Below are 13,703 nucleotides of genomic sequence, written 5' to 3'. Positions count from 1 at the left end.
TCCCCAAAGAGGCTTCCTGAGCTCCTGGGTGGCCCAAAAGCACAGAAGCACAACAAGCAATCTCCTTAATGACTTCCCTGTGGCTACCTGGGGACTCTCCTGGTCCCTGCATCTTTTCTTCTTCATCAAGAAGATGATGATGCCCCCCAGCAACCCAGTCGTCCTCCTGAGCAGCTCCTTTGCTGCCTTCTGTCGGCCTTTGTTGGGAAGGATTAAAGTTGGACAAGAAAGTCTCACAGATATGTGTGCTTAGCAGAAAGATTTTTGAATTAAGAATCTGAAGAAGGAATAGAGATGGATGCAAGTTTTGATATAGAAGAAAAGAATTGCTGAGCCAGTCTTACTCGATAACCAGGGAGGCAAAGGGTGTGTTAGTTAGAAGAGGGTTTTTATGGCTCAGAGCAAAGGATAAACCCACCCCAAACAAGATATTTTTACCAAGCAGAAAAATAGCACAGGCAAACAAGGCAGCAAATGTTTTAAGTAGAAAAAAGGTCTCAGAATTTTCCACTGCAAGAAAACTGAAAAACAATTCTAGTTTAAACTGTAATGTACTAACTTTTATTGATTGGAGAATAGTAACATGAATATGGTAATTATGGTAGTTATGATAGGCTATAGATAAAAGTTAAGGTATAGATTGGTTCTACTGTATTAAGATGCTCAAAAAAGAAAAGTATATAATACATTCTAACCAAAACCAAAGGGTCTCCAAGCCTGCCTGCAGCTGGACCTGACAGCTGTAGGCACAGGTTCTGTTGTCCATGACCCTGGACTGCTGTAACATCTTGGATGTAATAAACTGCATTTTGAAGAGCTGCCTGGAGTCCTGCATCCCTCATTTCAGCTATTACAGGCCTTCCTCTCACAAACATCGCTGATCTCAAGTCATGGCATCACTCCTTGATCTTGGCTGACCCTAAAGAGGATGCTCAGAGGGCTGGAGCACCTCTCCCATGAAAACAGGCTGGGAGAGTTGGGTTTTTCCAGCCTAGAGCTCCAGGGAGACCTGGCACAGGTAGCCCAGAGAACTGGTGGATGCCCCATCCCCTGGGAGTGTCCAAGGTCAGGCTGGATGGAACTTTGAGAAATCTGGTCTAGTGGAAAGTGTCCCTGCCTTTGTCAGGGGGTTGAAATGCGATGATGGTGTTTAAGGTCCCTTCCAAACCAAAGCATTGTATGATTCTATGAATTCCTGCTAAGCAGGACATTAAAATTAAAAAAAAAAAAACAAACAACTAAACCCAGTAAACTAAACAAAGGAGAAAGAACGAGCATGACAAGGAGAGGATTTTGTGGACAGAAATTGTCATCAGTCAATTTACTGATAATTCTTGAACTCACCCCTGCTAACAGGGAAGAAAACAAGTGTTGAATAAACCCAGCTGTGAACAGCAGTCCTTGCACATCTTCCTGAGTGTTCCACTCCTGGGAATGACCAACAGCATCTTTCTAAGCACATCCAAAACTGGAATTCTGGTGCAAAAACCCCTCTAATCGAGGTCTGTAGAGATTATTTAGTCCCAGTCCCAGATTAATGGGCATCAAGAGCAAACTGGTGCCACCCAGCACTACTTCCACCAAGCACAACTGCCCAGAAAATCAGTGGATGCCCCATCCCTGGAAGTGTTCAAAACCAGGTTGGATGGATAGTGGGATAGAGGAAAGTCCCTGCCCATGGCAGAGGGTTGGAAGGAGATGTGTTGAAAGTCCTCTCCAACTCAACCCACTCTGTCACTCTGTGATCTCCATGGACTGGAACTGTCCATGGAGGCTGGAGTGGCATCTCCCATCAACAGGGCAATCTTGCCTGTGGGTATATTCACATGCACATCACCCTTGACTTTTGGCCTCGTTGGCCAAAGACTTTTGTTGTTGCCTCACAGGGCACAAACTTTAAAGCCCTGAAGTTCAGAGCACACCTGAACTTCTTCCTTGCCCACCTGAGCTGCTTCCTTGCCCAGCTGAGCTCTGGGCTGGGCACTTATGGAGGTCTAATGGCCAACATGAACGTATCCTCATCATCCCCACAAGCACATGCCCTGAAGTGCCTTTCTTCCACACCTCTACTTCTGACCAGAGCTGGGTAGGAATGGGATTCTGGTGACAGACTTGGTTACAAGTTTAGTCAAGTTATGGGAAGGAGATACCAAAAGTAACCTTCAGTTTGATCCAGCAGACACTTGGGATACAGACATGCATAGGAAGTGCAGACATGATTTAATAAAGCCTTCCATGTGGATGGGTTTAGTGTGGGAGAGGGAATTCCCTTTATTAAACAGGGAAATGTGATGGAATCGCTGTTCTCTTTGTCCTATCCCAGCCTCCAGGAGATCCTGAAGCAGAATCTCTGTGTAGGTCCCTTTCTGATCAGTCTAGGAGTCTCAGCAAAAGCTGAGGGGCCAAAACCCTGCATCTTGGTCCTTCAGACTTCAGATTCAGGATGTGAACCAAAAAAAAGAGTGGCAGCACCTCTGCTCCCAACTGCTCCTCCTATTTTCAGTGCCATACGCTGAATTTCATAATTTTTCTGTGGTTTGGGCCCCTTCAACTCAAATACAAATGAACTCCTGACCCAAAACTAAAGAGCAGGGAAGTGCCAGCTTCCAAATCCCAAAATCCAAACTGGAAGAGACCAGGGCATCCTCCTTCACATCCAAGCAAGGCGGGAAAAGGCAAAAAAGCCAGGAACTTGCACCAGTTCCTGCCTCAGGGCACAGGGAGGGATCAGACTCCTCAAAGCGCCCTGGAAACAGCGGGGCAAAGTTGCCAGGGCAGCCCAATTTCTTCGGGAAGCTGGAGCTGCAGCTTTCACAGCCTCCAGGTCCCTTCTTTACAGCTCCTAAACACCGTGCAGCTCCCAGGCCAGTAACTGTTTGTTTAATGACATGGACCACTCCAGACCTATTGAGAGCATTCAGCTTAATGAGGTGTGTGGCAATTATCGTTCTATTGAAACTCGAGCCAGGGAACACAAAGAAATATATTTAAACTCAACAGATCTGCAATTCTGATGTGCTAAAGGACGTCCTTTCCCAGCCTGGCTGTCTCACCGTGCTGGAGGATAAAATATGGGATTTCAGTATCAGATTGTTGTCTGCAAGAAGGGACTGTGCCAAACGGGAATTCAGCGGCTGGAGGTGACATTGGCAAAGCCACCCCGGAGACACAGAGCTGCTGAGTCCTCCCCGGGATGCTTGCTGAGAATCCCAAAACAGGTTTCTAACCTAATTATCCCAAGCTTGCTCCAATACCATCCTGGGGAATGTGGGATTGTAGGAGCTAAAATCAACACCCGTAGATGTTGTAAAAATTTCACTGATTGTAAGAATGGGAAGATGTGGGAAGAGAGATGAGTTGCAGAGGTGTTGGTGATGCTCTGGAAGTGTCACCGAACCTGCAGGAGAAACAGAAACTCTCCAACAACATTTTCAGTGTCGGAGAATCAAGACATTGCTTTATTCTGGCCAGGATGTGCAATAGAAATAATTTCATCCACACATTGCCCAGGTTGTGCAGAGAAAATAATTCCATCAAACATGATCTTTACTAGAGTTTTCATGTATTTTATACAGGCAAAACACCGAGAAATTCATTGGTTCAATATTAATTTGTCCCAAGCAGTGCCGTTCTGAGTATTTGGGGTCTAGGGAGTTCAAGCACCAAACAGGTGAATCAGACACCTGAAAATCTCTACAGACTCAGTTCCATTCATTAGAAAAAAAAAAAAAAATTCAGCCTTGCTCCCATTACCTAAATACATCAGATAATCAAGGTGGGTGGTAAAAAGGGCCAAATATTTAGGCTAAGTGGTGAAAATGGACAGGAATGCCTCTGTGCACTCTCCCTTTGAGGTGTCAGCACCATCACCCTCATTTTCTGCAGTCATAGATGGAAAACTACTCCGAAGACGTGATGATTTTTGACTCCGGTGTCACTGTTTCCCTGCACCTTAATTTCACCTTGTACTGCCAAACGAAACATTTTGCAGTGACTGCTATGGAACCTGAATAGGAGAGGATGTAAAAAAATTGAAAATCAAAAAAAAAAAAAAAAAAAAAAAAAAAAAAACCAAAGAAGAAAGAGAGAGAAAAGGGAAACTGAAAAGCCGAGCCTTTCACCAGGCTGCCACTCATTAAATTACCCGTAAAAGTCCCCGTCGCAATAATGGGAGTAGTTGCCTGTGAAACTCCCTCGGCAACTGGATGTAAATTCCACCTTTACTCTCCCTGCGACAGCGACGGGCGCATTGAGCCGGTAATTGCTGATGTTTCTGCATTGTGATCATGTCCACAAGCTGTTGGGTTCACAATGGAACTGATCGCTTCGCTCTGCTCGTTTTTCTCCACCCCATCCCTGTAGGGATGGATCTGCAGGGATGGGTTCAGTGCTGAGAGCAGCCGGGACACGGAATTTCTGCCCTGTCTCTTCACAGCGGTGCTTCACTCACGCTTCATTCTCCCTGAGATCCCGTGAAACACCAGCAGAGGGGTGGGCTGGGCATTAGGAAGGGTTTGTTTGCTGACAGAGGGGTGAAAAATCAGAACAGGCTTTTTAGAGAGATGGTTGGTGTCCCATCCCTGCCAGTGCTTAAGACAATGGCTTTAATTAAACTTTTGGTCAGGCAGTGGGACTAGATAATGATTGCAGGTCCTTTCCAACTGAGAACTATTATTCTATTCTATTCTATTCTATTCTATTCTATTCTATTCTATTCTATTCTATTCTATTCTATTCTATTCTATTCTATTCTATCCCATCCCATCCCATCCTATCCTATCCTATCCTATCCTATCCTATCCTATCCTATCCTATCCTATCCTATCCTATTCCATTCCAAGTGTAAGGTCTTTGACGATCCCAGAGGAGAACAGTGGGGCAGGCAGACCTTGTACAGGTCTGTAGAGACCTCAGTGTTTAAACCAGAATCCCCCTTTCCAGCCCTCAGAGAGGAGTTCTCCACATTTTCCTCATCCATAAAACATCCTGACCACAGGCAAGAGGGACATTCCCAGGGGACCTGCCCATATGGGTGCAGAGGGAATTCCCTGCAGGTGACAAGGTGACCTCTTTGCCATGATCCAGGCTCTAACCAATCTCCTCCTGCCGGAGCTGGGAAGGAATATCAGGTCTTGCTGTCAGCTGCTGAGATTTGGAGTTAAGCTGTGGGGACATCAGGTAAAATCCCCAAAGATTTCAGCAGTTTACACAGGAAAATTTTACACACGAGGAGAAATCAGAGCTTCCTTGCCCTGTGTTTTGCTGTCCACCTCTCACCACATCCAACCTCTGCTCTCAGGGGTGTCCAGGGACAGACAGAGGTGGAGAAATGAGGAACTGGAATGCAGTGAAGCCCCAAACTGCCCATCCGATCAGCATTTTACTACTGCGCAAGAACATAATTTTGTTATCAAAATGCTTAGGCAGAGCCACAGACTGAAAATCAACCCTGAGCAGTCCTATCCCATTCCCATCCCATTAGCTACTCACGCGACCCCTAACACTGGAGCCATATCCCATATCACCGGCGGGTGGTCTCATGTTAGGTACAAGGGGATTCGCCCCCATCCACACTCAGGAATTGCTTATGATGCTGTATGGTAGGTTATTCATTAATCCGGAAGCAATCCTGGAATTATTGATAATGCTGTATGATAGGTTATTCATTAATCCAGAAGCAATCCTGGTGGATCCTTCTGTTTGAAGTTTGGTAAGCAGGGCAAACAATAAAGAGAGATAGGGATAAGGGAATTGTCGAGCTAAGCATGATCAGAGCTAATAATGTCAAACTGACCCTAAGAGCCGTGACAATGTCAAACTGACCCTAAGAGCCGTGCCAAGCCATGGGAACCAAGCCAAGTACACCGGGAATTGACCATATTAGGATAAGAGTTCAAAAGTTTAAAGAGGAAGACTCATCAGAAGACCCGCGCCCATGAGGAAGGCAACGAAGGACCACCATGAATAATCCTCAAAATAGATGTCTCCGCCCACGCTCCGCCCACACCACGCCTCTTATGAATATGATGTAACCCTGCACCCAAGACTGTATAAAAGCCTGCTTCTGTTATGAGATAGCTAGAAATCCCTTTGTGATTTCTCCGACGCGTCGTAATAAAATACCTCCTGTCTATGCTGACTTACTTGAGTCTCTTAGGCAGTTATTCTCGCCTTTTGGGGCAAAATTCGGCATCAGCAGCACACCTTCCTGAGAGTCACTCACCCAAATCCCTTTGCCATCTGGTTGGCAAATCCAGCACCAAGGCAAAACCAAAGACAAACACCTTTGTCTGCAAGCTCAGCTGCTCCAGCCAGGGGAATTTTTGCTGTTGGAACAGAGCATGTGTCATAAGGAGCTGAAGATGTCAAGGAAAGATTTGAGATCTGCCCCATGGCAATTACTCACAACTCTTTATCAATCTCTGGAGCTTTCATGGCCACTAAAGCTCATCTCAAATATAGGAAATGACTTATTGAGTTATTCCTGCCCTGGGTGAGGTTGGAGATTCGAGAGGAGGGGAGCTGAGCCACACAAGATGATTCCTGCAGCAGGGAGGGTGGGAATTGATTAATTTCTGTGCTTCTGGCTCCTCCTCCACATCATGGACCCCACTCAGGAGCCATTAAGCCAAAAATCCAGGCAGAAGCTCAGCCCTGCTGAGGAGACCAAAGCATGTTTTGACCAAAAAACACGCCAAGCATGAAGCAAAACTTCCCAACAACAAGAGATGTTTGGAGAGTGTGTCCTGCAGTGAGAGATTTATGAAGTCCAGCCTACTTAATGCAGCGGAGGTTGAGAAGGAACTTGTTCATGGGCCTCTCCAAACAGAGATCAGACACTCTGAGACACCTTAATCAATGTGGCAGAGGTTGGAAAGCACCTAAAAGTGGAAGATAAAACACCACTGACAAAACAGAAGTGATGAGCACGTGTGAGGAACGGGGGTTTGATTTTTGCTCAGAGCAATGGGGACAGCAAAATAATGGAAAAATTTAGCAGGAAAGGCAGGAAAATCCCCAGCACTTCAGTCTAACATTACTGTGTTCCAGTTACCCACTCATTATAAAAACCCCTCCAGCCCTGAAGCCACCTGATCTATCAAGAAGCAAATATTATATTTTGAGGGACACTTTTAACCCTGTTTTGCAGTCAGCATCCTGGAGCCCTCCAAGGTGGGGACATGAAGAACAGAAGGAGCAGAGAATGATGTTTATCTTTTTGGGCCACCAAAATGTGACAGCACTGCAATGGCCTTCCAGGAACGCTCACATGGAGACAGGACTAATTAGACATTCATTAAGTGCCTAACACAGCACAGCACTTAAGCACACATTTAACCTTCTCTCATTACAGGGTCACATCAGCATCCCTGTTAAAGCTCCAGCTCCAATTACAGAATCCAGCTTACATTTGGGAGGGCCACCAGCACTTTCAGTTGGAGAAGAACCAATGCCCAGCATTCCAGGAGGCTTTCCTTTCTTCACTCCCCCGTCCTTGCCCCCCAGACCTATTCCAAAAATGTCAATTTGCATCCCAAAAAAGTGAGTTTACATCTAAACATCAGGACCTACAAACAAATCTCTGCCTTCTTCCCACATTTCCTGAATTAGCCAAGGGATATCTGATAATGGCTAAAAATGGTTTCCATGTTGAATTGTCTTCTCCTGGAAAACATTTCCAGTTCAAACTGCCCAAGATTTCAAAGCATGTCTTGCTGATCACCAGGATAAGCTCCACGTGCAGCAAGACCAAAATATCTGAGGGATAACCTGAGGGATTTTCTGCAACTCATCACTGCCTGCTGTACCCTCTGCAATGTCTGTGTGGGGCAATGAGTGCAAAGAGAGTCTCACTAAACCTGGGAAGGAAATGTGGAGCAGTTTCTCCTTCCTCCGGACACTGAAGAACAGATGCTCTAGATAAGACAGGGTGACTTTGGCAGAGTTTCTTTGAGAAGTTCCCCAGTAAATGATCATAAACTTCCCTGTGCACCTGAGCCAGGTGTAAAATCACTGGCCATGAGTGAAAACTGGCTGTCAGTTATGTTTTATTGAAGTCCCTTTGGTTCTGGAGCAATGGGATCCTCTTGGAGTGAAGCTTTTCACAGGGATCTCACCCACAGGCCATGAGCCAAAGCACAGCTGTGTCCACTGCAACATCTCATTGTAGATTTGCACCCATCCATTTGTTTTGGAATAAAAAGGCACAGTAGGGAAAGTCAGGTTTCATATTTCAGGATGGTATCTGGCAATTCATAGGATGGTTTGAGTTGGAAGGGACCACAAAGATCATCTCATTCCAACCCCCTGCCATGGGCAGGGAACCTTCCACGTTCCTTCTTGTGCCTTTAAAGTCATCAGAGTAGATCAGCACAACACACACATCTCCACTTGTTCCAGGATGAAAGTGTTAACACAGGCCCAGAAACAACAAATGACTCAGAAAGCAGCAGGGAAGGAAAAATAGCAATGATAATAATAATAAAAAAAGAAAAAAAGAAAGAAAAAACTTGTTGGGGAAAAAAACCCCGCTACAGATACAATTGGAACAGCAATGATTGCAATAACCAGCATCAGCACTTGGAAATCAGGAACCCTATCAAAATATTCCACCCACAAGATGCTGTTAAGGGATTGCTGACTCCCTGTCCAAATTGGATCTCGCCTCCATCTTCCTGATCAAGCCTTTGCATAAATCAAAACAGACACAGTGACAGACAGAGCAGCACATGGAGAGCCCGGGCACCCTGCAAGCATCGTTGCTGTGTGGATGGCATCCCACCAGCCAAGATGAGAATTCCCTGTCTCCAGTGTGGAGCAGATGTGAGCAGCCAGCAGAAAAATTATCTGCACTCTACAAATATTTGACACCCAAAAAGGATTTTGATTCAGCCACCCTCGAGCCTCTTTCATATTTACTTGGTGGGAACATTCAGGCACTCGAGCTGGACTAGGAGAGATCCCTACAAAAGCCAATATTAAGCTTGAATGCTTCAGGATTTGCTGAAAATCTTATTTCAAATTTCACCTTTGGTTGCAGTGAGAAAGGTCACACTGCTTGGGTGGAAAGCATAAATCACCCAATCAGCAAATTCCAGGCATGACACATGACTGAACTCCGAGAGGCTCCTCAGAGCTGTTCACACAGGAGAAAAGGGCATTGCAAGAAAAAAAATAAAAACCCAACCCAAATCTGGAGAGTCTTGTGCTCGTGGCCAGGGAGGGAGGCACGACTGAAGAACTAATTTGCAGGATTTATGGCTCGGCTGTGCCTTCATGTATTGATTCACAGACCAGTGAGAAGCAAAATCTCCCCCAAAATACACTGACAGAAGCACGAGTACCTGATCATACCCTGATCTCCCAGCTAAGGCCAGGCTGCAGTCTGCAGGAAAATCACTCTGCACAGCCCAAATCTGTGCCTGGTCACCTCCTGCCTACTGCAACAGCAAATCTGGCCTCTTCCCCTCAACCCTGAGAAATCCCATCCTCAACAGGGGTGGAGAAGCCAGGAAGGATCCCCAGATTCCTGACCCAGACAGATGTCAGCTTTCTGCTGGTGGCAGAGGACATTTCAGTCCAGCACCTGAAAAAGATGAGAGAGGGAAGGCTCTGGTGGGGGTCTGAGACTCTCTGAACCGGAGGCTCCATTCCCTGACACCTGTGTTGCTGTTCAGCATCACACCTTTGCTTTACATAACCTGCATGCTGGGGTGGGAGCTGAGAATAAACACCTTGGAGCAGACCTGACACAGGCAGTAAGAAAAGGCTCCACTTCCAGACATCCCCCTGAGTCCCTTCTGCTTGGCAGGACCGTGTCAGGTCTCTGGAAGGAGCATTTCCCTCTCCAGAACATGATCAGACTTCAGGATCATCCCACCTTACTCACAGCCCTTTTTCTCATGGCTCTCCCACCTCCTCAGTCCCTTTCCATACTCAAGACCACAATCAAAACCCAATGAAATATCTGAGGAATGAGCCCAAGTAACCCCATGTAAGCAGCACGGTGAATTCTCTTTCTGAAAGTCTCCAGAAGGAAAACAAAGCTGAGAACAAAACCAGAGTGCCTTCTGTTGCCATCTCCTTTTGAACCAGACCCAAGAATTAAGTTTTCCCTAGGAATTAGAAGTGGTTGATAGGGCTGCCTGCCTCGGGAGGTAGCTTGGATCCTGTTTTTTCTAGGACATCTGTAATTACTTTGGAAAACTGCTCACCCTCAGGTAAGCAGCTCCCTCTCAGCAGCTCAGAGGCTGCAGGAGTAAAACAAGCAATGAACAAGCCCTGAGAAGGAATTGCAGGAACCCGGGGAATATTTAGGGGCAGCTGATTTGCAATTCCAGTCGCAAAAGGCTCATAAAGAGCCCCGTGGGTTACCTGACCTGCCTGTCGATTGGTAAATGAGGATTTTTCATGCCAGGCATCCACAGATACAGACACAGAGGTGACGGGGACGGTGTGAGAGCAGAGCCCAAGCAGCCCTCCCTCCCCAACACCCCCTCGACCACCCTCCACTCACCCAGGAACTCAGCTCCGTTGCTGTCCTTGGGGCTGCTCACGCAGTTCTCCAGGTAAATCCCATCCTTGTAGCAATCCTCCTTCTTCCTGGTGAAGCCCAGGATCTCACTGGCCTGATCCAGGACCTCCCCTCCCGAGCAGGAGCACGGGGTCTGCATGATGCCACACGGGTGGGAGCTGCTGCTGATGGCCAGGCAGGCGTCCAGCCACTTGCAGAGCATCTGGCAGGCGGCTTTGCTGGGGTTCCTGTTGCCCACCACCAGGTACTCCACGGAGAAGTCCCTCTCCTGAGCCTTGGTGGGCTTCCACCTCATGGGCCAGGTGTCCACGCCCGGCGGGGCCGTCTGCTTCATCTGCAGGAATTGTTTGTTGGACTGGAGGAAGGCAAAGCGGGTGGAGCCGTCGCAGAGCTTCAGGACATCGTCGAAGCTCTCCATGCCCAGGTAGGTGCGGGTGGACTCCAGGAAGGAGTCGAACTGGTAGGTGCGGATGTGCTGGTGGTCACATACGCCGGAGGGCTTGAGGATCTTCATGTACAAAGTGTACCTGCGAGGGTCGGGGTTCTGGATAATCCAAGAGCACAGGGAGGAGTTCAACGGGAAGACGGCGAAGGAGGAGAAATACCCAAAGAATTTCCCTTGGACCAAAGTGGTGCAGGGAGTTTGTGCCAGGTCCAGAGCGACCACGGTCCACACAAAGTAGAGTGGAGATACCAAAAGCAGGTTCAGGGCGGATCCAATGCTCCTCATCCTAGGTCTCGGGTCCTCTGGAACTCAAAGTAAATGTCAAGCAGGTGCCAGATCCTGGACATAACAGGGACCAGCTTAGAGGAAAAGCAGAGTTTAAGAGGCTCTGGATCCGAAATCAAGCCGATCCTCCCATGTCTGGATTTGAGCTCCCTCCTGTGGCCATAAACAACACCTGGAAAAAAACAGGGAAGGGAAGGAGGAGGGGAGAGAAAGAGAAGAGATTTGGGATTTGGTCGTTTTGGCGGTACTTTGTTGTTGATGTTGTTTTTATTAACCCTTCACACGGCTGAGAACACACACAGCAGCCCCAGCACCGGCACTTCTCACGAGGAGAAGATGCAGCCCCACATCACCATTCCTAGACTTGGATTGGGGTGTCCCCATCCCCAGGTTTGGTTTGGGGTATCCCCATCCTCAGGTTTGGTTTGGGGGTGTCCCCATCCCCAGGCTTGGTTTGGGGTTGTCCCCATCCCCAGGCTTATTTTGGGGTGTCCCAAACCCCAGAAGGGTCCAAACTGTGCCTGACCTGGGGGGGAGCACACCTGTGATTCTGCTTTCCTTCCCAGTGCCCCCTGCCCATGCAGATCCCTCTGCTGAGCCCAGCAGAGCCTGGACTGTGAATCTGAACCGTCTCCCCAAAGAAACCAGGGTTGGTGTCTGGGTTAGGGAGGCTCCAGCTCTCTCCATCCCCAGGGAGCTGGCTCAACACAGACTGCAGGCTGCACCTGGGGAGGGTGGGCTGGAGGTCTGCATGGCCAGCTGGGCTCTGCCTCCTCTTCCTTCTGCCACTACTTGATTTTAGCCTCTTAATGCCCCTCATTTTGTTTCTCCCTTCCACCAAAACCGTGCAGGGAAGGGAGTTGTTGCTCAGGAACCCAGCTCTGGTGTAACCCTGAGGCCAGACAGGATAATGGATGGAGCTGAACACCCAGTACAGGAGCAAAAAAATGACAATAGAGACAGATTTTCTCTCTTCTCATATCAGCACCCGCCTCTCCTTTCACCCCTGAGTGCAGGACACCCCAAACCCTGTGGTGCCAGGCTTCGAGCATCTGCAGAGACTGAGAACCCTCTGTGCCAGTGCCAGGACCTCCTTCAGCCCCCAAAACCCTTCCTCCAAAGTAGAATCCACTCTGCAATGCCCTAAGGATGCATTCCCTGCAGCCTCCTGTGGCAGAGATTCCTCCTACAGCCCAGCTGCCCAGAGCCCTGCTCCCCCCATGCCAAAGAGGCACTCGTGTACATCTTCCTCTCTTACCCCAACAAGACTCTCCTGTGGTCCCTTCCCTCCATCTCCTCTCTCCATGAGAGAAGAGGGAAGGGGAAATAAATGAGTAGCAGCACTTTCCTTATCTTGTACCCCCTCCCACAGTTGTCCACCCCCAGATTTGGGGAGGGGTTCAGTTAACAGGGCAGGAGGGGCAGACCCTCAGAGTGTGGGGCAGGACTGCTGACCACACAGCCATGGCACCCTTTCCCTCCCAGCTTTCCAGCTTTTTCCCTCTGAGCTCACCCCAGGTAGAGAAAATCAGACATTTCCTTTTGGGTGAGGCTCATCCTGACCCTGCAGCACTCGCTGCCTCCAAAACAGATCTGCTGCCCCATTTCCAAAGGATGGAGGGGAACCTGGGAGGAAGATTTCCTCCTATAAAGTCAGACATCTGCCATTATCTGGGGAGACTTCGTGGTTCATAGTGAAAGGGACTGCTCAGGACCTCTGCACTGAAATGCAAACAGCCCAATTCCAGGGGGACAACATCGCCCTGGGCTGCAACCTCCAAATAATTCAGATCGTCTGGGATGTGTTTCCCATGATCAGGGTGGCACTGCCAGAGAGGAATCAGGGTGAGAGACCATGCAGAGGGGAGTCTGCATCCAGGGAGGAGGGAAAACTCGTTTTCATTGCAGCCCCAGCTCCAGTGCTGTCCCCAGTGCTGCCATCTCCCACCTCATGCCAGGCTCTGCCTTCCCAGACTGCAAACAGAGGGAGCTTTACAAATTCCCAGCAAATCCACAGCTCAGGCAGCTAATCCCAGCCCCAGGAGAGACTGAGAAACAAGAGATGAGAAGCCCACAGACCATCCTGTGAATCTGGGAGGAGATGAGAAGCTAAATGCACCTCCACGTTCCCTCGGTTTCTCTCCCTGCTCTATATCAAAGACTTCTCTCTGCATCTCCCTTCTTCTGCCAAAACCTTTTCTTTTGGGCAGGAAAGGGTTACGGAGCTCCAAAGTCAGACCTGCTATTTGCAAACTGTGTTTCATCCCTGCTTCAAATCTCTGCAGCCCCTGCCACCACATTGCTGAGTGTGTGCTAGACCTGACACTAATCAGCACGGAGTCCAAATGCATTTGGACTTAAATTTTTTACAAGTCAGATCCCCACTCCTGGCTGGTTTGCAGTCTACAAAGCTCGACAGTGCAAATCTCCCCTTGCCAG

General features: G+C 48.3%; 1 protein-coding gene across 12 annotated transcripts in view; it reads right to left on the bottom strand.

The window, feature by feature from the left end:
• The window catches only part of ADGRB1 (adhesion G protein-coupled receptor B1), a 291,313-nt gene that overhangs the window by 198,221 nt on the left and 79,389 nt on the right, over window positions 1-13,703 (bottom strand). For all 12 annotated transcript variants that reach the window (XM_064706755.1, XM_064706764.1, XM_064706752.1 and 9 more), the window contains exon 2: window positions 10,517-11,436. In XM_064706755.1, coding sequence (XP_064562825.1) covers window positions 10,517-11,264 — 748 coding nt within the window. In that variant the 5' untranslated portion in view covers window positions 11,265-11,436. The remainder of the gene's footprint in view (window positions 1-10,516; window positions 11,437-13,703) is intronic.

Source organism: Zonotrichia leucophrys, chromosome 2, assembly GCF_028769735.1.
Source record: "Zonotrichia leucophrys gambelii isolate GWCS_2022_RI chromosome 2, RI_Zleu_2.0, whole genome shotgun sequence".
Lineage (NCBI taxonomy): Eukaryota > Metazoa > Chordata > Aves > Passeriformes > Passerellidae > Zonotrichia > Zonotrichia leucophrys.
This window is presented reverse-complemented; position numbering and strand designations above follow the sequence as displayed.